Source organism: Euleptes europaea, chromosome 3 (genome assembly GCF_029931775.1).
Source record: "Euleptes europaea isolate rEulEur1 chromosome 3, rEulEur1.hap1, whole genome shotgun sequence".
Taxonomy (NCBI): Eukaryota; Metazoa; Chordata; class Lepidosauria; order Squamata; family Sphaerodactylidae; genus Euleptes; species Euleptes europaea.
In genome coordinates, this window is record NC_079314.1 from 36,074,945 (window position 1) to 36,100,802 (window position 25,858).

The 25,858-nt window shown below is 46.3% G+C and overlaps 1 protein-coding gene across 1 annotated transcript; it reads left to right on the top strand.

Annotated features, from left to right (window-relative positions):
• The first annotated feature begins 2,653 nt into the window (after positions 1–2,653).
• Positions 2,654–24,971, top strand: SYTL1 (synaptotagmin like 1). The gene is made up of 14 exons (XM_056846982.1): positions 2,654–2,843; positions 4,844–4,983; positions 5,581–5,695; positions 6,918–6,966; positions 8,324–8,366; positions 9,589–9,686; positions 10,531–10,659; positions 11,980–12,146; positions 13,395–13,497; positions 18,209–18,370; positions 20,000–20,078; positions 21,689–21,788; positions 21,898–22,103; positions 24,828–24,971. The coding sequence occupies exons 1-14, from the start codon at positions 2,674–2,676 to the stop codon at positions 24,965–24,967; spliced, it is 1,701 nt and encodes a 566-aa protein (XP_056702960.1). The 5' UTR covers positions 2,654–2,673; the 3' UTR covers positions 24,968–24,971.
• Positions 24,972–25,858: the final 887 nt, after the last annotated feature.

Genomic DNA, 25,858 nt, shown 5'->3' on the forward strand with positions numbered 1-25,858 from the left:
GGGTCTGATTCAATATAAGGCAGCTTCATGTGTTCATGTGTGTGTATCTGGTCAGTGCCTGAATGGGAGATCTCCTGGGAACCTTCTTTAGGGTTGCCAGCCTCCAGGTGGGGCCTGGAGGTCTCCTGGAATTACAGTTGATCTCTGGACTAGAGGTCAGTTCCTCTGGAGAAAAGGGCTGCTTTGGAGTGTGGACTCTGGGATTATACCGTGCTGAGCTCTTTCCCCTCTTCAAACCCTGTCTTCCTCAGGTGCCGCCCCCAAATCTCCAGGAATTTCCCAGTCCAGAGTTGGCAATCCCACCCTGTGGATCCTGGCCTGGATTCCATGATGGAACTTTCTTACCTTCATTGAACTGCACATTAAAGGATCTTTTATTTTGGTGGTTGTGTGGTTATTTAATAGTCGGGCTGGTTTTTTTTTATATTTTAAAATGATGCAGCTTTGACTGATGAAAAACTAAAGGTTGCTTTGTGGGCTGATGGCTCTCTTTTTAATGTAAAATTATGAGTTGTGTCTTTTAAAAGGCTGTAATTTGTTCCAAGGGTGGGGATGTTTTCTTGACATGAAAAGTGGGCGATAAATGATGTGTAAGAGACGTCTTCCTGTACTGCACCGTGTTCTGAATCTACCCCTTGCATCTGCTGCAAGCCTGCAGGGTTTGTGTGTTGGCTGTGCATTTTTCTTTGAATGCAGTCTGGGAGGGCTGCTTTGTAACTCTGCCTCTGTCTCTTTGTTGTGTTGGAATCACACTTTCACTGAGAGAACTTTCACTTCTTCTGTGGAAGTCTCATGTGGTCCAGCTATTTTCGTGGCCTTTTTTAAAAGTGCTGTTTATTTGTAGAACTCCCTGCCCCAGGATGTGGTGATGGCTGCCAACTTGGAAGGCTTGAAGAGGGGAGTGGACATGTTCATGGGGGAGAGGGCTATTCATGGCTACTAGTCAACCGAACTCGAATCTCCTGGCTCCTAGAATGCTCTAACCACTATACCACTCTGGGTCTCTAAATGCATCTTCTGCAAGTTTTCCCTGAAGGTTCTGACCTTCGAGCATGTTGACCCCATCTGTGAAAGCACATTACATTGGTTACCTGCTTATCACTGCTGTTGTTCTTCTGATGGGTCCTTTATCTCTGACAAAAAGAAGAAAAGTTGTGGCCGAATAGTAGAGCATGCCATGTTCAGTCCCAAGCATCTCCCGGTTAAAGGAACCAGGTCTGAGAAAGAGCTTACCCTGCCTGAGATCCTGAAGTCCGAGGGAGGTAGTGGTGGTCTGAAGGCAGATACTTTTTTCCTTGGCAGGCTGTAGGTCTTCAAAACAGCCTTTCCTTTCTGTAACTAGGGGTCCATATTCTGTCAATATTCCTGTCTTACCCCAAGAACTAGTAGAAAAATTCTCAGTTTTGGGGGGCAACAGAATTTTTTATCTGTTTCTGCTTCTGCTAAGATCAGCTCCACTAACTCTTCTCCTCTGCTGTGCTTCCAGTTTCAAAGGCCACGGACATCCTTCTCCATGCTGGGCTTTGTGTGAAGGTCACGTGGTCTGTCCCACTGCTAATACCACGTGCTGTCTGCTGACCCTTTAAACGTGTTAAGGCTCCACACACCAACTTTGACAATGCAACCTTGCAGGGCTGTTGTAAAGGTTTCAACAAGATAATGTGTGAGCACTGTAGGAGCGAAATATATTCTTATTATTTATTGACCAGTTTTAAATGTCAGAAAAAACAAGTCTGTGCCTATTCAGTGGGCTTCTGGACCAAGATATATCTTTCTCTTTTACAATTTTTGTTCTCTTTAGTTTATTTTCTCATTGGTAGTTATGTTTAAAAATAAATTACATGATTTGTTTTTTAGAAAAAAAACCTCTTGAAATTAATAACGTATACTTTTCTTCATTTCATAAACAGAATGGCAGGGGAGGGGAGATGGAAATTTACCTTGAACAGTTTCTTTGATTACACTTATATTTAGATTAGGCTGTGGTTTTGCTCAGAAACTTTCAGGGTTACTTTTAGGGTTCATCTGTGACATTTGTGACATAATAATAAAGAAGAGGACCCTGGTCATGTGCAGAGTACATTTCTCCCTTCTTCATACTTAATAGCCATGGCTACTCGTAGTCTTGTGGGGTTAGTTTCTATGTCAGAAGATGTTGCTTCCAGGCAGACTCAGCCCTTCTAATTTCAGAACCAACCCACAGCATGTCTCATAATGGAGGGAAGATACTCAAGAAACAGAACTGGACCTAGTTTAATAGACCTTTCCTCTTCCCCAGAGAACACTGTAGTTCTGTCGGAATGGGTGGACAGCTAGGAATCTCTAAAATGATTTCTAGCAGCCTGTTTCCCAAATTCCTTAGGAGAATCCATGATGGTTATAAACTGCGTGTTGGGGGAAAATCCATACTGTTGGATTGGTGTTAAATGGTTTATTCCCCACCATATTCAGTGGTTTGTGGTCTTGTTTCTCAGCAGGTGTCTAGGATGGAGAAGACCTGGAGCATCACCTAAAGCCGCGCACTTCCCTCCTGAGAGATTTGTCGGTGCCTACAGCAGGGAATGAAATGATGTTCCTGGTGTTCTGGCTGAACCCGCTGGTGGCATTCATATTACAATGGTATACTGATGGGCGGTACGCGAGAGGTGTTTAAGAAATCCTGGGTGTTTGGACATGAATGGTGTTGACTTGATGGAGTCGCATCGAGTCATTCACACAGATCCAGATGCTGATATGGACTCCTTGCTGGATCTCAGCTTCCTGACCGAGGAGGAACAGAGCACCATTGCAGAAGTGCTGCAGAGAGACTCACAACTCCAACTGTTGGAGGAGGGACGGATCAGGTGAGTCAGCTGCCCTGGCAAACTGGCTAAGACCATCAGCGCAATGCCGAAGCAGAAATGCACTCTTCTAAGTCCATTGATGGGCTTAGAATGAATGATGTAACTCTGCTTAGGATAGTACTGTGTGTGTTACCTAAAAGAGGGGCCCATAGCTCAGGTGGGAGAGCATCTGCTAAGGATCTGGGAGACCCAGTTTCGAATCCTCACTCTGCCATGGAAGCTCACAGGGTGAACACCGGGTCATCTGCTGAAGCTGGAGGGTGAGAGATTCAAAACAGATAAAAGGAAGTATTTTTTCACACAAGGCATAGTTAAATTGTGGGACTCCCTGCCCCAAAATGTGGTGATGGCGGCCAACTTGGAAGGCTTTAAGAGGGGAGTGGACATGTTCATGGAGGAAAGGGGTATTCATGGCTAATAGTTAAAATGGAGACTAGTCATGATGCATACCTGTTCTCTCCAGGATCAGAGGAGCATGCCGAATATATTAGGTGTTGTGAAACACAGGCAGGATGGTTCTTCGGCCAGTCACAGACTCTCAGCCTAGCTTACCTCACAGGGTTGTTGCAAGGATAAAATGGAGGAGAGGAGAATGATGTAAGGCACTTTGAGTCCCCACTGGGGAGAAAGGTGGAATATTAATTAAGTAAATAAATTTAAATGGAGATGGTCTTGTGTCCTGGCCCTGGCATTGCCAATGGCGGAATCTCAGGTGTTGTGGCAAGAACTTCCTTTGACAGGAAGAGCCACTGCCAGAGTAGATAATAATGAGCTAGGTGGACCTGTATTCTGAATCAATACTTATATTTGTCGACTGAAACTCTCATAAAGTAATATATAAATAAAGAAGCAGTTGGAGATAATTTGCATGGTTTGTGCCCTGTTTTTTTTTTTTTTTAAGGCTCAAGAGAACTTGGAAGGCGCTTGTAATGTCGCATGAGAATCACCCATTCTGATTTCTTTTTAAAAGCAAAGAATGCCTTCAGGAGTGTGAAATACCAGGAGTGCCAGCGAGGAGCATTGGTTAGAGTGTTAGGTTAGCATCTGGAAGACCCTGGTGGTAATCCCCATTCTACCATGCAAGCTCACTGGGAGATTAGGCTAGTCACTTTCTCTCAGCGTTTAACCTACCTCAGAGGGATGTTGTTGTGGGGATAAAATGGAGGAGGGGAGAATGATGTAAGAGAACCGTGTTTGGGTTCCAACTGGGGAGCAAGGCAGGGTATAAATATCTAAATAAATAAAGCCTTTAGACCAGCTAAGGGCGAAAACACATGGTTGCTTTAGCCTCCTTTATTCCCTATTTCAGCCAGGATTCAGCCAGGATCGAATGCACGTTCGGCAAAACGCATGTGTTCGATCCTGGCTGAATCCTGGCTGAAACGGGATAAAGGAGGCTAAAGCGACCGTGCATTTTTGTCCTTAGAATCCTTGCCCATTTCTTCACTCCCCCTTTTCTCTTCACAGAGCCTTTTCTCAGGATGTTCCAATCCTTGCCAAACAAGGAGGCTTTTTGCCTTCCTTTGGGAATAGAGCAGGGGTCACTGGGGTGGGGGGAGGTAGTTGTGAATTTCCTGCGTCGTTCAGGGGCTTGGACTAGATGACCCTTAAGGTACCTTCTAGCTCTATGTTTCTATGTTTTTGTGGTTTGTGGACAGAGGTCAGTTACTATGATAGCTCTCTTGCTATTAGTGTTGTGTGTCTTTGTCTGAAATTAAAAAATTTTTAGCTGCTCTAGGAGCAGGACACAAATATTTTAAAATAAATTTAAACTAATGAGCAGTTGTTATTTGGCGACATTCACACTACCGAATCTGGATTCCTTTTCATGGACGTTGAATTAAAAACCTAACTTTGGAAACTTTTCTCACCTCCTTGTGCTCAAGAAACAAGGCCCCCAAAGTGCCCAGCAGTCTCTGAAACATTTCTATTATGTTTCAAGGCAATACGAATCGGATCCTCTGGAAACTGTCTCTTTCTTTTTGTTTTCCTCCCTCAAGCAAACTGCGGGAGTCTGTCTCTGATCCCAGCTGGCTGAAAATCCTCTCTGGGGACTGGTTCTGGGATGTCCGTTCCAAGCGGCACAATCACTTCGGCTCAGACCTTGTCCGGGCTTCTATCCGCAGAAAGAAGCCCAGAGGTAAGAGAGGAAGATGCCCTTACACTCTCATCACCTCGGCAGCAGAATCCTTTCCCTGAAGGCTACTTAGGGCCCAGTTTCTCCTGACCGAAAAGGGACATATAATAATTGCTTTGCTGCATTTGACCAAAAGGCCTATGACTGTTATTCTGTTTCCATCAGTAGATGCCTCAGGAAACTCATAAGCAATCTGAGTGGGGGTGCCGGGGGGGGAAGAGGTATGATTCTCTGGGGGCCTTAAAAGCTGTGCCGCAATTTACTAAGGGATCTAAGGCAAACCATTTTCCCTCTTTCCCCCTTTTCTGCAACATGGAGCTAATAAGACTAGCCTAACTTACAGGATCGTTGTAAGAATTATAACACTATAATATGCGTGAAGCACTTTGAACACCGAAGGAATTGTGTAAATGTTGGTGTCACAAAGTGAAAGCTTTCTTCTTTTGTTTATGGGCAGTATGTGGTATTCAAGCGTATAATCTCGGTACATTAAGGTTCTATGTAGCTGTGATGGCTAATGGTGAATTCTGAGATGCTGTGGATTTTTTTTTTTAAATAATGAGATGATATAGTCTGAAAGGGATCTTCTCTGCACCAAAGCAGTTCAATGGGGACCAAAGCAACGGGCCAGCCTGGGAGATCTGGAGCCAATCAGGGAGCCTTCTGCGGAGGAGGAGAAGGAGAACATCTTTGACATCCAGGATACGGTGGACAGGTGAGACACTTTAATGGTTGGGTTGGGAAGGGAGGCTGTTTTTTTTGGGGGGGGGGTGTTTGTTGGAAAAGTCAATAGCTGAAACAGGCTGCACGTTTCCTTTTGTAATTCCACAATGGAGAGGGCTAGAGACTTACTTTATAAAAAATGAATGTTGGGAACTACTAAATTACCTCAATAGACTGTTATAATGTGGTGACAGTCCAGCACCCCCTTTTCTTTAAAAGGCCTGTGGTGAAGGAAAAGGAAATGGCTGCAGGGAGCTGATGCAAGGAAAATGCAGAGTGGGAAAACCAGTGTGTGGACACTTCCTCGCCCCCACAAATGCCTCTGCAATGAGAGCCACATGGAGAATTGTGTTTGTGTGGAAACATATTAGAAGATCAGAGCCTCAGTAAGCATGCAGTGGATGCTGGAGAAATTGTCAATCATAGCTTCTAGGGAATAATAATTGAAGTGCTTCAAAGCTCTTTTTGTTTTAGGAATACTTACAACAATCCTGTTAAATGAAAAGCGACTGGAAAGATTGGATTTGGTTTTTAAAAACCTAACCATTGGTCATCTGCTTAGGCTCTTACATGTTGCAGATAGATCACAGCAGCAGAGGGGTGGTCTTCTCTTGTACAGATCTGCCTGTTCACTTTCATCAGAGACCCTGCTCTGGGTGCCCCCTGACCTGAGGCTGCTTACAAGGCCTTTTTGGTGACAGAGCTCTATCTTTGGAACTAGGGTTGCCCACCTCCAGGTGGGGGGGCCTCGAGTTCTCCCAGAATTGCAACTGATCTTCAGACTACAGAGATCAGGTCCTCAGGAGAAAATGGCAGCTTCAGGGGGTGGACTGTATGCAGGGGTTGTCAGTCCTCTGGTAGGTGTGTGGGGGGTCCCCAGGTTCCATTTCCTGCTGCCACCCTGAGTAACGGTGAGAGAAAAATAAAATAAAATAATGGCTGTGGGACCTATGGCATGACAATACTCACAGGGAAAACTTAAGTGACATCACACCTCTCTAGGAATTGCCAGAACCTCTGCCATTTAAGTGTGGAGAGAAGGTCCTTTTATAGGCTTTCGTATGATTTTTTCTTCTCGCTGGGCTTTTTCTGTTCTGCTTTTGATATTTGTTGTGAATTTGTTTCTGGGAGGGGAAATGGGGGCAACACCGCCCCCCTTCATTTACTCAGTGCCTTGCCATGAAAAGAGTAACCATGTTTCTGTTGCCTCATAGTCTTCCCGGCGAGGTACCTCCTCCACTGTCTTGGTCCAAAGATCCGCAGGTAAGCTTTCTTGGTGGTCATGGGCAGCAGTATGTGTGGTTTTGAGCAGGACACGAATTGGCCTTGAACTGCTCTCTTTGGGTGTCAGTAGCCTTAGATGATCTGGATTTACATATAAGCTAAACAAGCCGGATTTACGTATAAGCTAAACAAGCTATAGCTTAGGGCCCCACTTTCTTGCCCCCCCCCCGAAAAATTTAAAGGAAAAAAAAACGATGTACATTTCCAAAATATAAGATAAAAAACAAATAAAATAAAACCTACATACAGCAACAGTGTTTTGTGTTGTGTAGGCTCCTATGATGTAAGTAATGGGCCCCGCCTGCTAGCCTGCTCCCTAAAATATCACTGGTTTGCTCATTTCTATATATAGGGTGCCTACATTCTGCATGGACTGGTTGCATGGCAACATATAGCATGCAGCTGCAGACTGCAGTGCAGCACAGTTGAATGTAGGCAACACAAAAAACAGTGACAATTTGTTGTTGACAAAGGACAGCTGGACATATAAAGGGCCCCATTACCTTCAATAGCTTAGGGCCTCATCAAACCGAAATCCTGCCCTGTTGGATCCCAAACATGTGAAGGTTGGAAGCACGCCAGCTTGGATTTGCCTGCTGTGCCCACCCACCTGCTTGCTGCCACCAAGTAGGCAGGGCAGTAGTGGTATTAAATTGAGCACAGCATGGGCAACAGCGGGCACAACGTTGTCAGCCTCACTCCCGAAGGTGGCTCCCTATAAGCTGAAACCTTGAGATGTGCATTAGGGTTGCCAGGTCCCCCACGGCAGGTGATGGCAGGGGGTAGGGTTGCCAGGTCCAGGCTGGGAAACTCCTGGATATTTGGGGATTGAGCCTGGGGAGGACAGGGACCTTGGTGGGGTACAATGCCATAGAGTCCACCCTCTAAAGCATCAATTTTCTCCAAGGGAACTGATCTCTGTAGTCTGAAGATGAGCTGTAATTCCAGGGGATCCCCAGGCCCCATCTGAAGGCTGGCATCCCTAGTGTGCATCCTTTAATATTCTTCCTAACTCCTCCTCTTGAGAGCCCAGCTTCCTAAATCTATGGGAAGCTGGAGGGATGCTCGACTTCATTCGCATGATTGTCATATTCAAAGTGGGAACTTTTGGATGGTTTTCAAGATGCAGATGTTCTGGGAGGCTTGGACCCCCCCCCCCCCCGTGCATTTTTTGCTGCTGAGTCCACACACTGCTTTGGCTGCGCACCTCTGTGTTCTGAAGGGATGGGGGAAGGAGGGGGAACAGGTATGATTTGCATATGCAAATACAAATTGAAAGACAGTTGTGTGAGGAGTTGACATGCAGATCTCTCTAGATGGCTGTTTTTCTCTACAGGATGCAACCCAGTCCCTCGAACAGGTGGCCGAGACCAAGCCAGGTAAACAGAAACACACAGATGACTCTAGTGTTTGTCCTATTTTGTGCATCACCACATATGGGAATGGTGCTGTGTGGACATTTTCCTGGCAAAAGGCCAAGATCTTAGCCTGGTCTCTTTTTTGGTTTTATATCTTCCCGCACAAGGGTTACCACAACCTTTCCACCCCCTGAGGCCAAAATGCTAAACTGTCTACACTGCTAAGATTGCATTTGGCTCACTTATAGTGTTTGCTCTGGGGTGGTGCTAACTTTTATGGGACCCTGGGGACAAGGTGACCCATGTTGTCCAGCTGCTGTGGGCATTTAATGGGAGAGCGAATAAGCTGTATGCTGTGGGAAAAACCTGGATGTTGTAACTTGAACGAATTGTGCAGATTTCCCTTTGGACATGGTAGCTTATTTTACTAAGCGATTCTGCTTCTACTGGTCCTGGGAAGGGACAAAGGGACTATGCAGGGTGTCAGAGGCTCTCCCATTGGTAATCCTGTCCCCCCCCCCCATTTTTTTAACCAAGCATTTTCCAAATATTGTCAAAGGCTTTCACTGTCAGAGGTTATTGGCTCTTGTAGGTTATCCGGGCTGTGTGACCGTGGTCTTGGTATTTTCTTTCCTGACGTTTTGCCAGCAGCTGTGGCAGGCATCTTCAGAGGAGTACGTCCTTCAGTGTTACTCCTCTGAAGATGCCTGCCACAGCTGCTGGCGAAACGTCAGGAAAGAAAATACCAAGACCACGGTCACACAGCCCGGATAACCTACAAGAACCATTTTCCAAATATTTCTGAACTTCAGATATTCTCAAGGTGCTGAATTCTGCACACAATACTGGATTTCAAGCTTGTGTAGAATTGCTGTGTGTTTGTGTGTGGGTGTATAGACGTATTCCATCAAAATTGGCTTCCAAGGCAGCTTACAACCAAGAGAGAGAAAAAACAGAATTCGCTGGAATAACCCCCACCCGCATATGATAGAAACCGCAGCCAGTAAAACAGCAGATAAAATGCAACCTGCCAAATGAAATATCATCAAAAACTTCCATGATTTAAAAAAACAAAACTTTTCACTGTTGTATAAAAGACAGTCATGTTGGTGCATCATACATACAACCCTACTCATAAACTGTGGATGAGTCAAAAATTGCAGCAGGTGGTGCCTGCTTTGGTGGGGTCTCCCCATTCTGTGCCTCAGCTGCATTTCCCCCTTCAATTCCACCATCTTCGCAGCTGAGAGAAGTGACTCCTTCAGTAGCCTGAGTTCAGAGACTGAGGAAGAGGAGAGACGACAGACCGACCAGCAGCCGCCCATCTTGGTCTCCGTGCAGGTAGGAATATTGCTCGGCAGCCCAATGCAGGCTTAACTACTGTCTAAATTGAGAAATCTAGTATGGTATAGTGGTTAGAGTGTCATACTAGAACTGGGAAGACCTGGGTTTGAATCCCCACTCAGCCATGAAACCCACAGGTTGACCTTGGGCCTGTCACATGCTTGCCACCTGGCCTACCTCACAGGGTTGTTTTGTGGATAAAACAGGGGAGGGGAGAACAATGTAAGCCCCACCCTAAGCTCCTTGGAGGCATTAAAAATTGTGATAGATGGAATAACTGCGAGTCCACATAACAAACCAAACGGCTATTTCTCAGCCTCAGTTTGTAGTATGAAAAATAGGAATAAGAGTGGCCCCTTTCATATGGGGTGATTTGGGAGGAGAGAGGATACGAAATGTTTTGTCAACAATGAAACACTGCTGCCTTATAGACAGGTACGCATCGATCATTCCCTATTCTGTATCTGCCAAAAGATAGAGTGGACTGTGAAACTGAATGGCTTTTTATAAAATGGCTGATGCGATGGATCCCGTGATTTGGATCTACTGGTAATTTCTGTAAGTGGAAGAGATTTCCATCCATGCAGCATCGCTCTCCCCCCCCACGGCAGCCCCAAATGCCCCAATCTCCCCAAGTGGTGCACTGGGGGAACAGGGGAAGAGTAAGAAGGAAATCAGAGGTCTGAAGCGATGAGGCAGCAAAAATCACCCTCCCTCCCTCCTTCTATATACAGAAATCCTCTGGCAGATTCCATGGAACACAGATGGGCACAAATCTGCAGGGTGCTCCGCTGTAGAAATAACCTCTTTTCCCTGATAGTTTTGTCTTTTGTGTTTTCAGAGTAACGGAAGCAAGGAAAATGGCAGGGAAGGAGCTTCAGGTTCTTCCCCTCCAAAGAACAATATGACAAGTCCCCAGATTAAAGTGCTGAGCACCAGTTCTTCATTCTCCAGTCTCAGCTCATCCACGGTATGTGTGTCAGGGGCCATGTTTGGGGAAACACTTAGGTCTCAAACGCATGGAAGGCTTTGCCTTGGATTTGCCACTCTCTAAATCCACATTTTCCCCAGCCAAATTCTCAAAACTCAAAAATAAACCCCCATGCAGAGTTTTGAGAATTTATTTTTTTAAATAATTTTTTATTGTTTTCCATATCATATAGTCCAACATAACAACAGCCAAAAGAAATTCTTTATCATTTAAAAAACAAATATTGTTGCTAATGATAGTCTTTAATTTGTAATAAAAACAAAAACTGTTGACTTCTCCTTCACCCCCCTCCATCTAAAAAATAAATTGAATATTCTTTTGCATATGTTTACTAATCCCAATATTATATTAAATGATAAAACATTACTATTTCATTCATTATTAAGAGGTTACCTAAAAGTAATAGTAAAAATTTATAAAAAGGAATCAGATCAATGAGTAACCCTTAAACATCCCCATTTGAAATTCATTTTCACAATAGCTTCTCCAAGCCTCCCATCTAGAGAGTGGCAAATCCAAGGCAAAACCTCCCATGCGTTTTCGCCCTTAATGTGCTGAAATCCTCTTCACTTTGCTTCCTCTGTCTGTTGCATATAAACCCTCCTGAAGGGGGCGCAGACCACCAGAAATGAGGGCCCTGTGCAAAAGAGCCCAGGTGCCTCAGGTGTGTCTACTAAGCCCCTCAGCTAGAAGGAGAACCGTTCCGTCATGAACCCTTGTTTGGAGATAGATAAAATAGGGGAAGAATCTTGGAGAGAGTTTGTGAACTCAAGGGCCATCTACCAAGGGTCCTCCTAGGACTGGGACATGAGAGTTCAAACCCTACTCAGTCATTTGGGACCACTCACACTCTTTCAGCCTAACCAACCTCGCAGGCTTTTTGTGAGCATTAATTGGAAGGAAAAGAAGAAGAAGAGTTGGTTTTTATATGCTGACTTTCTCTACCACTTAAGGGAGACTCAAACCGGCTTACAATCACCTTCCCTCCCCCTCCCCACAACAGACACCCTATGAGGTCGGTGGGGCTAAGAGAGCTGTAAGAGAACTGTGACTAGTCCAAGGTCACCCAGCTGGCTTCATGTGGAGGAGTGGGGAAACAAATCCGGTTCACCAGATTTGCCTCTGCCGCTCATGTGGAGGAGTGGGGAATCAAACCCGATTCTCCAGATCAGAGTTCACTGCTCCAAACCACCGCTCTTAACCACTACACCATGCTGGATGCCACCCTGAGCTCCCTGGAGGAATAGCAGGATCAAAGGGTGGCTGATTTTGACACTCACTCTTCCTGCTCGGTTGCAGATGAGTGGCAGCCTCATGAGCGTGTTCAGCGACAATGAACTCGGAAGCGTGGAAGTCAGTGGCTGCATCCAGTTCTCCTTGCAGTATGACACCAAAAAGAAGGAGTTGCAAGTTCAGATCATCCAGTGCCGAGAACTCGCGGAAGCTAGGAAGCAACGGACAGACTCGTGAGTTGGGGATTGGGGACTGCTTGTCGTTGTCACTTTTTCACCTGTTGCTGTGATCAAGCCCAAGTGCCTTGAGGATCCCGAGGAGGTCATTTTTAAAGGGCGGGGGGGACAGATTTTCTGCCAAGGACTCAAGTGACTCCTGCCAACCATAGATACTGGTATTTATGCTCATATATGTGAACTGCAACAGTGCCTTCCCCAGTCTTTCCATACCTGCCTGGCACACTTCTAATACTCAGCTTTTGTATAGTTTCTTTTAGTCTTTTTTTTAATAATAATTTTAATCCTTTTTTTTCAAAGTATATAAACAAACAAATCAACAATTAATAAAAATCATTAAAATAGAAAAACAATAGATTATTGTTGAAAATACAAATAACATATTTAAATAAACTATGTGACTTCTCCTCGGTCTCCATCTATCTCATTATAAATTTGTATACTCTTTTGAATATAGTTCTGATCCTAATTTTGTTATATACATATAAATGTATTTTGTTTCAAAATCAAATAAAAAAATTCATGTATATATATAATTCAATTATACCTGTTATCTATCTTGTAGTCAATCTTCTTTTTATAATAACTGTATATTCTGATATATAAACATCCCTAAAATTGGTATAAAATGGATCAGATCAAAGAATAACCTTCAAATTTCCCCAATTGCAGTTCATTTTCACAAGTCTTAACTGTCACATAACACATGAAGTTGCCTTACGCTGAGGTCACTTTCACACATACTGAATAATGCACTTTTAATCCACTTTCAATGCACTTTGCAGCTGGATTTTACTGTGTGAAACGGCAAAATCCACTTGCAGACAATAGTTAAAGTGCATTGAAAGTACATTATTCAGAATGTGTGAAAGTGCCCTCTGAGTGTATCAAGATCTACTCTTTCATGTCAGCTCCTAACTGATCCTTTTTAAATGGAGCTGCTGTTGCTCAAACCTGGGACCTCTGCATGCAAAACAGGTGCTCTGCTGCTGAGCCGCAGGCCCACCCAATCTATCCTTCCCTTGTTTTCTCTGTTTATTTTCTCTCTCTCGTTGTTTCAGCCCCCCTTCTCAGTCTTTCTCCTTTGCTCACCAGTTGATGGTTGTGGCATTTCTGGGGTGGTTCCCTTCGAAATAAGGTGGACTTAGTTGTGGGTCAAAGCTTGCCAGCTGTGGCAGTCAACCCTGGAAGTGTCCCTCAGGATGGGACCCATGTCCTCTTGTTTCATATCCCTCTCATTTCCAGGTATGTCAAAACCTACCTTCTTCCTGACAAATCCAACCAAGGCAAGAGGAAAACAGCCATCAAGAAGCGGAGCCTAGACCCCATATTCAATGAGACGCTGAAGGTGAGAACCAATGTTGGCATCTCTTCTAAGAGCTGGTCTGTGTGTTCTTCTTGTCACCTGGTTTCTGCAACTTCTGAGGCTCCCACAGACAGAGGAAGCTGGAAGGGATCTCTGGCAAATACATGTGGGCCAGGACCCTCTCTTCGCCCCTGCTTACTCTTTCTTTTTGCGGTGAGTTGTCCCTGCTCGTCCTTTCTATAGGAACTGTTCTCCACTTTAAAGGAGAGAGATGATAAGCAGAGAGAAATAACTGAGAATGGGGAAAATAGCCAGTCTTATCATCAATATATCTAATTTTAAATGTGGCCAGAACTGTAGATACTCAAATCCAGAGATTGGAGCAATGAACAGATAAGACAGGTCTTTTAACAAACCTGGAAAAGGTGCAGATTTGCTAAAAAATCAGAAATAAAAAAAGGGGAGAATTAACCCTCCAAAATAGCTCCTGCAGCTTTAAGAAATGAATGCCCTCTCAGGTTAAACTGTGGGGGTTGCTGGGCAACCACAACAGTATTGGCAGACTGCAAGCCTTGGTTTCTGACAAGCAAGGCCCTTTCCAGATCTGTTTTGGCCTTTGCTGGGGGTGGGGACTCACTGGGGCTGAGCCCAGAAGCAACCACTGGGAGACTAGCTAGCACCCGACTTGTATGACTCATCCAGGCCCAGCTGCTCACTATGGTTCAACAGTAGCCACCTCACAAAAGCCAGTATCATCTTATGATTAAAGTTTCAGACTAGGTTCTGGGAGACCCAGGTTCGAATGCCCAGTTTACCGCAGAAGCTCACTAGGTCACACATATTCACCCTAACTTACTGCACAAAGTTGTTGTGAGGATGAAATGGAGGAGAGAAGAATGATGTCAGCTGCTTTGGATTCCTATTGTGGAGACAAGCAGGGTATAAATGAATTAGATAAATAAATAATTAGATATATAATAAGTACAGCAGAAGGTGGGGGTGTAGATAAAAGGTAGGTTGGTGGGTGGGAAGGAAAGGAGGAAGCAAGGAAGGGTAAAACGATATGGAGGCTGCCAGGCGGAGATAAAAGCAAATTGTGTGGGTAGGGGATGTAGGGGGCAGTTTCCCCACCATGCAACTGTGTCCAGTCCTAGTAGCTGGCACCACACAATTCAACTGGCACAACATAATTTGGCTAGAATTTCCCCTGAGAGGCTGCTAGCAGGAGGGAAGGAGGGAAAGCTGAAGACAGGGGAACAGATAAAAGTAGGTTGTCTTGTTGATGGGAAGGAAAGAAGGAAGCCAGGGGAGAAGTTAGGGAGGCTTTCAAGGAAGGGAAAGAGGATATAGTGGAGGGGGGTAAAATGCATTGCCACTCACAAGTCCTTGCTGGTCTCCATCTTGTAGTTGTCTAATAGCTGCCTTAATACAGATTCAGACCACTGATCTGTTCAGCTCTGTTTTGTACACTCGGACTGACAGTAGCTCTTGGGGTCTTTCCCACCAGCTACTACCTAGGTAGTCTGGTAGGTAGTGCTGGGGAGGAGCCAGTGGTTGTGGTGCATGTTGGCACCAACGACGTGGGGAAATGTAGTCCGGAGGTCTTGGAATCCAAATTTAGGTTGCTAGGCAGGAGATTAAAAGCCAGGACCTCCAAAGTAGCTTTCTCAGAAATGCTACTTGTTCCACGTGCAGGACCAGCTAGGCAGGCACAGTTGGTGAGTCTCAATGCGTGGATGAGACGGTGGTGCAGGGAAGAGGGCTTTAGATTTGTAAGGAACTGGGAAACATTTTGGGACAAGCCGGGCCTATACAAAAGGGATGGGCTCCACTTGAACCAGGATGGAACCAGACTGCTGGTGCGTAATATAAAAAAGGTGGCAGGGCAGCTTTTAAACTGAACCTGGGGGGAAAGCCGACAGGAGCTGAGAAGCATCCGGTTCAGGCAAACTCAGTGCACACGGACAAAGGGAAAATTGCTTCAGATTGCCCGCATGGGAATTACTTGGACATGAAAGGGAATGGAAAAAAATGATGGATAGCCACTTTAAGATGCCCAAAGGCACATGCCAGGCAAGTCGAAAGAGAGAAACAGTGTGGAGGCGTTTCTATGCTAATTCTAGAAGCCTCCAAGCAAAAATGGGGGAATTAGAGTGCATGGTTTTAAGAGAAAACGTAGATATAGTGAGCATTACAGAAACCTGGTGGAGATGAGAGAACCAGTGGGATACAGTCATCCCTGATTACAAACTGTATAGAAATGACAGGGAAGGGCGTATTGGAGGGGGTGTTGCTATGTATATCAAGGAAGGCATAGTGTCTAATAAGCTAGAGACCATAAAAAGGGCAGACTCGTCCACAGAATCCTTATGGGTGACGATTCCGGGCCCCAAAGGAGATTTAGTACTGGGGACGTTCTATCTGCCCCCTGACCAAATGGCTCAGGGTGATCTTGAGATGGAGAATGAAATTAGGGAAGCATGTAAAGGTAATGAAGTAGTAATAATGGGAGACTTCAACTTTCCTCATATTGATTGGATAAATGTACGCTCCAGACAAGCCAAAGAGATAAAAAAATTTAGACATCCTAAAAGACTGTGCCCTTGAACAGTTGGTCATAGACTGAAAAACTAAATTAATTCTTCTCATCTGTCTTCACTGTTGAAGATACAGGGCAGATTCCTTCTCCTGAACAGAGATTTTGGAGAGGGGAAAATGAGGAACTGAGGCAAATAGTGGTAACAAGGCAGGAAGTCCTAGAACGTCTAGACAAACTGCAAACTAACAAGTCACAGGGACCAGACGGTATTCATCCTAGAGTTCTTCAAGAACTCAAATGGGAAATTGCTGAACTTCTAACAAAGATATGTAATATGTCACTTTGATCAGCCTCTGTACCAGAGGACTGGAGAATGGCCAATGTAACACCCATTTATAAAAAAGGTTCCAGGGGGGACCCAGGAAATTACAGGCCAGCTAGCTTAATGTCTGTTCCGGGTAAATTAGTGGAAAGCATTATTAAAGATAGAATTGTCAAGCATATAGAAGGGCAAGGTCTGCTGGGCAAAACCCAACATGGCTTCTGTAAGGCTAGGTCCTGTCTCACTAACCTATTAGAGTTCTTTGAAAGTGTCAATAAGCATGTGGACAGGAATGAGCCTGTGGATATTGTGTATTTGGATTTCCAAAAAGCTTTTGACAAAGTCCCCCACCAAAGACTGCTAAGCAAACTTCATAGTCACGGGATAAGAAGACAATTCCTCTTATGGATTGAGAGCTGGCTGAAAAATAGGAAGCAGAGAGTACGAATCAATGGTCAGTTCTCCCGATGGCGGGATGTGAGCAGTGGGGTGCCTCAGGGATCTGTGTTGGGACCGGTGCTTTTCAACCTGTTTATCAATGACCTGGAGTTGGGGTTAAACAGTGAAGTAGACAAGTTTGCAGATGACACCAAATTATTTAGGGTGGTTAAAACAAAATCGGACTGTGAAGAGGTCCAGAAGGATCTCTGCATACTGGAAGAATGGGCATTAAAATGGCAAATGAGATTCAATGTGAGTAAGTGTAAAGTGATGCATATTGGGACAAAAAAATCCCAACTTCACATATACACTGATGGGATCTGTGCTGGCAGCAACAGACCAAGAAAGAGATCTTAGGGTGGTAGTGGATAGCTCAATGAAGATGTCAACCCAGTGTGCGGCTGCTGTAAAAAAGGCAAAGTCCATGCTGGCCATAATTAGACGAGGAATAGAGAATAAAACTGCTGATATCATACTGCCCTTGTACAAATCTATGGTGAGACCACACTTGGAATACTGTGTACAGTTCTGGTTATCACACCTAAAAAAGGATATTACAGAGCTTGAGAAGGTTCAGAAAAGAGCAACCAAAATGATTAGGGGACTAGAGCAACTGTCCTATGGGGAGCGGTTAAGACGCTTAGGGCTGTTTAGCTTGGAAAGAAGGCTGCTGAGGGCAGACATGATAGAGGTCTATAAAATTATGCATGGTTTGGAGAGAGTGGACAGGGAGAAGTTTTTCTCCCTCTCCCATAATACTAGAACACGGGGTCATCCGCTAAAGCTGGAGGCTGAGAGATTCAAAACAGATAAAAGGAAGTATTTTTTCACACAACACATAGTTAAATTGTGGAACTCCCTGCCCCAGGATGTGGTGATGGCTGCCAGCTTTGAGGGCTTTAAGAGGGGAGTGGACATATTCATGGAGGAGAGGGGTATTCATGGCTATTAGTTAGAATGGATACAAGTCATGCTGCATACCTATTCTCTCTAGAGGAGCATGCCTATTATTTTGGGTGCGGTGGAACACAGGCAGGATGGTGCTGCTGCACTCGACTTGTTAGTGGCTTCCTAGAGGCACCTGGTTGGCCACTGTGTGAACAGACTGCTGGACTTGATGGGCCTTGGTCTGATCCAGCAGGGCCTTTCTTATGTTCTTACCTAAGATCCTTTGACGGGAGATGCCAAGATGAAGGCAAAAGAGACAAGTTCTTTGAGCCCTAAGACTGATATTGGGGTTTGGGAAATTGCAAGTTGGTGGTGGTAGGGGGAACAAAAGGAGGATCCCTGACATTTGGCTGCACGAGTGATGTGCTGCAGTGGGGTCACTGGTTCTTTGAATCCATCTGAGTGTAGACTGGACTGTAATCATGTTTGTTTCTTCTGCCATTCCTTCCTTCTCTTCTCTCTGCCCTCCCCATGCACCTCCCATCCCCTCTCCTGGTCTGCAGTACAAGATTGACAAGGCTGAGCTGCAGGGCCGCATCCTGAACCTGTCCGTCTGGCATCACGACTCCTTAAGCCGAAATCTCTTCATGGGAGAAGTGGAGATAGAGCTGAAGGCCTGGGACTGGAGCAACACAGGGCTCCAGTGGTTCAACCTCCAGCCCAGGGTAAACATCTTTGGCTTTAAACCAGTGGGCTGGGTGCAGACTAAATTTTCTACCGACGGAAGAGGAAATATAATTTCCATCAGTTCCCCCTTCCTGCTGCAGACCCCAGATTTGCCCCTCATGACATTCTTGAGGGTTGTCTCCCAGGAACAGCATTTCGGGGAGACCAGTAGCCTGCAGTGGGAGGCAGGAAAATTCTGTTCCACTGGTGGAGGTGCCTTCTGCTAGTGGAAAACTTAGTCTGGATAAAATTAATACCCCCCCACCCAATGTGCAGCATTTTCTGTCCGTTCAGCTGAAGTCATGCTCTAATTGGTTCCCTTTTTCACTTTTCTTTTTCCCAAAGCTGCTTCCAGGTGGAGGTGAAACAAGCAAAGAGAGTCCTGCTTCTTCCTCTGCCCCCTAAAGATTGCTGTGATGTGATTTGCACCCAAATGGCATTTCCCCCCTCCAAATGATTTTTGTGAGAGCCTCGGTCCCGCACCGCCAAACCTTGCAAGGCTGGCCTTTTCCTTACTAGTCCAGAGGACTTGCTATGGCTGCTGATGAAATCAAGCTGGGAGCCATATTGTGCAAAGTCTCTCTCTCTCTCTCCCCCCCCCCCAGTTGTGCCCTCTTTCACATGTGGTGTTTCCTCCTGAACATTTCAAAATCTGCTTCACCCAGAAGAATAGCCAGGAGAGATCTGGGCTCAGATACTGCCTGTGGCCTGGCAAACCCACTGTTGTGCACCTGGTCAGCGGACACCCATAGCGTGGAATTCACTCCCCTCCAGACCTCTCACTTAATTCTTTTTTTAAAAAAATGAGCCAGCAAAAGTGTATTTTACTAAATACTTTCAGGGTTTAGCTTTAAACGGAGTCAGCAACTGGAATCCTCTGGCCCAAATCTGTTTACCATTTGACTTTGCAGTTGCCAACACAGGAGAAGGCTGAAATATAAAATGGAGCAAATGTGTGGGAACAGGACTTGCAGGCTGGCCACTGCACTGTTTCCCATGACTTTGGCCTTTTATGCATTCTCAGTTCCCTTGCATCTAACTTCCTGTTTCTTCAGGGTTTTTTTTTCTCCCAGTTATGCACACATTTTGCTCCCTCTGATGGTCGATTCGATATCACACAGCTTTTAAATGAAGCATTTCTCCGTGTAGTTTAAAACAGCAGCTTTTTGTGCTTCATAAAATTATATTGAATTGACCACTAGAGGGAGCAAAATGCATGCATCTGAACCCCCCCCCCCGCCCGAAAAACAGGAAGTTAGACGCAAGGAAATGGAGAGTGCATAAAAGATTTTTGTCTTCCAAGTCGCCCTCCTAGAAGTCTAGTTGCATTTTCGTTTTCTGCCAGGTATCTTCCTTTCTGTTGTGCAAAGGTGTGTTTAATGGTTTCATACAGCTTTATTACTTTGGGTTTGTAAAGTGCTCTAAATGCCAGCTGGCGGGCAGGTTATATATAAAGATTACTTCTATCCAGTGCCAAAAATCAACAGTGCCAGCACCTCCCAGTTGGTTTTCTTACCCACTCCTGCTCACCCTCCCTTCCTCCTTGACAAGGTGTTCCTGATGCTTATCCGGCTGAGTTCACCCTTGTGTGACCCATCTCTCTCTCTCTCTCTCTCTCTCTCTCTCAGACGCCAGTCACTCCCGATGCTCTGCCCAGCCGTGGCAAACTCAATGTAGCCCTGAAGTTCATCTCAGCCGGCTCGGAAGGTAAGTGCTGCTGCTGCAATTTCCTATCCCAATTATTTGGGTTCCAGATCGGATGGCATTTTGAGTCGCACTTCCAAACCCCCACAAGGCCATTGGCTAATCTGATCAGGGAGCAAAATCCCAATCCCCTTTCCTCCCCCAGCAAGTGGCAATAGGGTTGCCAGGTCCCTCTTCGCCACCGGTGGGAGGTTTTTGGGGCGGGGTTTGGGGAGGGAAGGGACTTCAATGTCATAGAGTCCAACTTCCAAAGCGGCCATTTTCTCCAGGTGAACTGATCTCTATCGGCTGGAGATCAGTTGTAATAGCAGGAGATCGCCAGCTACTACCTGCAGGTTACAACCAAATAAACACAGACACAATACTTACAGTTACAAATATTCAATGTATATCAAAACCTATACCATTACAACTACTACTACTACATACTAATCAATATCCACCAACCAGTGAACAATATAACATAGACCAGCTAAGCAGGTTCAATATTTCTTTAATTAGAACCTGCTTAGCTGGTCTATTATATTGTGTCTGTGTTTATTTGGTTGTAACTACAAGATACACAGAAGTGTCTATTTTTTGCTAACTACCTGGCGGTTGGCAACCCTAAGTAGCCAGTCCCCAAACGGGCAAAATTGGTCTTCCAAAGTGTTTTTTTTTCTCAGGGTGGGAAATCACCTTTGTTTCAGGATGACGGACCCTAAGAGCCAGTGTGGTATAGCGGTTACAGCGTCACACTAGGATCTGGGAGACTCAGGTTCAAATCCATACTCTACCATGGATGCTCACTAGCTGACCTTGGCTACTCACTCTCTCCCAGCCTAACCTACCTCACAGGGCTGTTGTGAAGATAAACATGGAGGAGAGAATGATACTGTAGGCCACTTTGGGTTCCCATCAGGGCAAAAAATGGGTTATAACTAATAATTAGAGGATATTCTGGGGGAGTAGGAAGGGCAAAACAGCAACAGACTAAATGCAGCCTGATGTGTTATATCTAACCAGCTTCTCTGTTGATGAAAATGGGAGCAGGGAGTCCCCTTTGATTTACAAAAAAAGGCTATGCTGGGGATCATGGGACCTGCATGGACAAAAGCCACGTGGAAGGGGGGGCTGTAGTAATGGCAGGAATTAGGTGAAACTGAGTGGGGGGGGGGAAAAGGTTGGATCCATCCCAATGTACTCGTTATTAAAAATGGACAGAATTTTAATTTGCTATACAACTGAATAAGGCCAAGTATTTTCAGCCTTTACCCCACTGGTCAGAATGCTGGACACAGAAGCAGTTTTACTTTATGCAGAACACTTGGAGTAAGTTCCTTCAGTTTAAGCCCATTGACTTCAATGGGTTTAGACCAGAGTAACTCTGTATAGGATTGCAGTGCATGAATATCACAGATGGGAGCAGTTCCCGTACTCTGTGGCCACAGTCTTGACCTTCGTTCTGCTTTTATTTTGAGTTGTGGGAGGATCTGGTGCCTCTGAGGATGGGAGGGAGAAGGGCAATTCTGATTGGTATGTGAAAGATGGGAAAGTCCAAGTTCAGGCTGTGTTGGGTCAGGGCAGCAGGCGAGGCCTCCTTGGTCACTTTTGTTGACGTGGCTTTCTTTCAGGGGGAGGGCTTCCTCCCACCGGAGAGCTGCACATCTGGGTGAAGAATGCCCAGAACCTGATTCCCTTCAAGGGCAGTTCTGTGGACACTTTTGTTCAGTGGTGAGTACTTTTCAGGCACAAAATGGAGGGGCAGGAGCTTGTCTGCCACAGGCAGGTGCCTGGTAACCCTAATTCCTCCCCAACTGAGTGCCCTTTCTTCTGTTTCCAGCTACATACTCCCTGATGACAGCAAGGCAAGCCGCCAGAGGACCCGCACTGTGAAGAAGAGCCTCAGCCCGATTTTCAACCATACCATGGTCTACGACGGGTTCCAGGTTAAGGATCTGGTAGAGGCATGTGCCGAGTTCACCATCTGGGACCAAGAGACCTTCTCCAAGCAGCGGCTCGGAGGCATCCGGCTGAGCCTTGGCACAGGTAAGGACTTGACGGAGTCCTGGGGAGGGCCTGGAACTCTAGTTGAGGGTGCTTAGGCCACCCCCTCCATGAGTCTATCTCATCTGCTTTTAAAGCCATCTATGCTTATGGCCATTGCTATGTCTGCAAACGAATGACTCGCTCAGTAAAGAAGTGTTTCCTTTTGTCCACCCTGACTCTCCCAACTTCATCGGTTGCCCTGGATTATGGGAGTTCTCTCTATTCACTTTCTCCTCCTCAGGCATAATTTTATGAACCTCTGCCTCATACACACCCTTAGCCGTCTGTCTTCTAAACTGAAAAAACCCTCGACTTGAGTTTTTCCTCATAGGAAGGCCCTACTACCCTTTAATCGCCTTGGCTGTTGTTTCCCAACTCTGCAATGTCTTTTTTTGGTGATACGGCAATGAGAACTGCACCCCCTATTGCAAACAAGGCGGCACTATAAGACCTACACAAACCCCCACTGCTGATAATTGACCAACAAGGGTGCCTTGAAGGAGCTCATACGCTAGGAGGCTAAAGTTGGTTCCCAGTTATTTACATCTCCTAGTTCCTGAATACCGAGGACAATTTAAAAGCTCTGCACCCCAAAATAATGTCTGGGCCACCACATATCATATATCCCCACATTCTGGGGACTGTGCCCTTCAAGGGGGCATATGCTGGGTCCTGGTCCAAAGTCCGGTTCTTCTGCCAGCTGCTCCCAAGTGGGGCGCCCCCAGGACAAATGCACATACAGACACTGGGGCTCAGCTGCACCCAAAACAATCTTTGGACCACCCCACAACTGGGAACCAACTTCAGCCTCCTTTGTATGCTTCTGCTTTTCACAGCTGCTCTCCCAGGGACCTCTGTGCCTTTGTAAGGGCTTCTGGACACTCTCGTTTTCACCTGGAAGGGCAGCCGGGAGAAGCTTGTATGTGCAGATGGGGCTTGAAGGAGGCTGAGAGAGAGAACACGAAGGGGCTGCCAGTCAGGGTTAGGTAGGGTGAAGGGGACCCTCCTTTAAAACAAAAAAACAAGCAGGGAGTGGGCCGGGAGAGAACCTTTTCTCCCAGTGGAGAACATTCACATGGGCGAGTGGAGCATTCAGCCCACGTCCACCTGCATGCCTCACTCTGCTCCCTGTGTAGGCCAGTTCTGGCTTGTCGTTGCTCCTTGTGTGAAAAGGAGCAACACGCAAGCTGGACTCCGCCTCCTGAATTTGGAAAGGCTTCTCGGGAGACAGGCCCAAAGGCTGGAGATAGACGATGGTAGAGCCGCTGGCTCTGCTTGCTGTGATTTTCTCGCCGCTCACCTTTTCTCGCCTGAGCTGCACATTGTTCCTTCTCCTCCTCTCTCTCATCCCCTGGAAACAATTATGTGCTAAGACCAACAAATTCAACAACAGATGGGAGACAGGCAGCCACTGTGTCCTGATTCCTGGGTGAAGATGGATCCCATCCAAGCTTTTCTGCCCTGTTTTGGGGAGAGCCGTCAAGATCCTCAACAGTCAGGAGGCTTCAGCATTGCCAAGTGCCAAGTTGCTGGAAAGGACTGCTCCTCTTCTGTATGCAGTTGGGTGATCCCATGTCTGAGTGCTCCCCTAGGTTATAACCTCCTTGCAATCAAGAAAACTAGCACCGCATGCAAAAAAAAAAAAAAGTGGGCTAGAACCCCATTTCACCGTGTTGCTAATTTTCCTCTTGCAGAGAATTTGAGCCCTGCAGTCTACTTGTAGTTCTACTTGTAGTTATGTAGATATTCATACCTTTTTCTTCTCCAATGGGGACCCAAAGTGGTATACAATATCATTCTCCATTTTGTCCTCACAGCAGCTACCCTGTCAGATAGGTTAGACTGACTGTGAGAGAGAGCCAAAGGTCCCCCCTCAGTGAGCCCCATGGCTGAGTGGGTGTCCCAGATCTTAGTCCAACACTCTAACCTCTCAACCACATTGAGTCTTGCCCTTCATGTCCCCATAGGGTCAGGCCAGACCAAAGCTGTCTTGAATCACAAGGAAAAGTGGGGTATAAATGTTTTAATAGATAAAATTAAAACCTGGCTCTAGCCTGTGGCTACTCTTCCCCGACATGTGTAAGAGGCAGTATGCCGTGCATCCATTAGCCCCTGCCAGATCTAGATGGTCAGTCTCCTACAAAGATTAAGAAGAGCCCTGCTGGATCAGACCAGGGACCCATCTAGTCCAGCACCTTGTTTCATACAGTGGTCACCCAGTTGCCCTGGAAGTTCAACAAACAGGATGTAGAGGCTGAGGCCCTCCCCTGCTCCTACCTCCTAGCACTGGTATGTAGAGGTAGACTGCTACCCAATATGGCAATTCCAAATATGGCTAGTAGAAGAAGAAGAGTTGGTTTTTATATGCTGACTTTCTCTACCTCTTAAGGGAGAATCAAACCGGCTGATGGTCACCTTCCCTTCCCCACAACAGACACCCTGTGAGGTAGGTAGGGCTGAGAGAGCGTGACTTGCCCAAGGTCACCCAGTTGGCTTCGTGTGTAGGAGTGGGGAAAACAACCAACCCAGTTCACCAGGTTAGCTTCCGCCGCTCATGTGGAGGAGCGGGGAATCAAACCCGGTTCTCCAGATCAGAGTCCACCGCTCCAAACCATCGCTCTTAACCACTACACCACGCTGGCTCTCATCTAGCATAGTAGCTGTTGATGGACCTCTTGATTGATCCAATGATACCTGACATAGCCCTTTTTTTTAAATATGCAGGAAAGAGCTACGGACTGCCAGTGCCTTGGATGGATTCGACCGAGGAGGAGCGCCACGTATGGGAGACGGTGTTCAAGAAGACAGGCCAGTGGGTAGAAGCTGGCCTTCCTCTACGGACCAATTTGAGCCTTAGGACTTAATCCTCCCCCCCCCCCCGCCCCTGTCAGTCTGCAGTGGAACACTTGCATGGGGGGGCGGGTGGAGACGGAGATGAACTGAGCCTCCCCCAAGATCTCTAGCATCTCATGGCAGCAGAGAGCCCTTCCAGGATCCCCAGCGCTGCCCCCTATGCCTAAAGGCACCCTTGCTCTTCCAAACTCAGAGGGAGGCTGTTATTGTAGGCCTGGTGCTGAGATAAGATGAAAAACACATGCACGCATCCCCTCCTATGTTAGCCGCAGGGTGCTCTCTGGCTGCCCTTGGTTTCTTCCCCCTCCCCCCTGCTTCATCAACACAGACAAATATTGCTTCCTCGTTTTTATTTACTCCCTTACTCCTGCACTTTACCATCCTGTGGTGGTGGCACACGGAGAAACCGAGCCCTCCGTTCGCTCCTTCAGCCTTCCCGGCCTCCTTTCTGCGGTTTGGGTTAGGCCCCCAAATGGTGGATGCTGTTTCTGCCGTCTCTTTCTCCTGTCTACAGCTGTGTTTTTAAAGTTATGGCCTTTGCTGCTGAGCGCGGCTCATAACCCAAGGCTTGTAGCAAGCAGGGAGCGTTTTGCTACTCTGATTGCAGCGCGTAAGGTGGGCGTAACATTGCAGCGTAGTTCAGAATCCCTCTGCCTCTCTTGCAGAGTCTGGCCTGGGGAATAAATACTCCCCTTCCCCCTCCCCTCTTAGTCTAAGAAAGGGTTGCAGAATTTGGCAGAGGTATTTCCATGGAAATGTACTCCACGCAGGGTTTTCTTTAGGCCTTGTTTCCAAGAGGGGGGGCCTGGGACAGACTTTTCCACCTTCCCTCACCAAAAGGCAGGTGAGATTTCAGCAGCCAGCTTTCACTGAGGCAAGGCGGGGACTGAAGCATCTGCTGT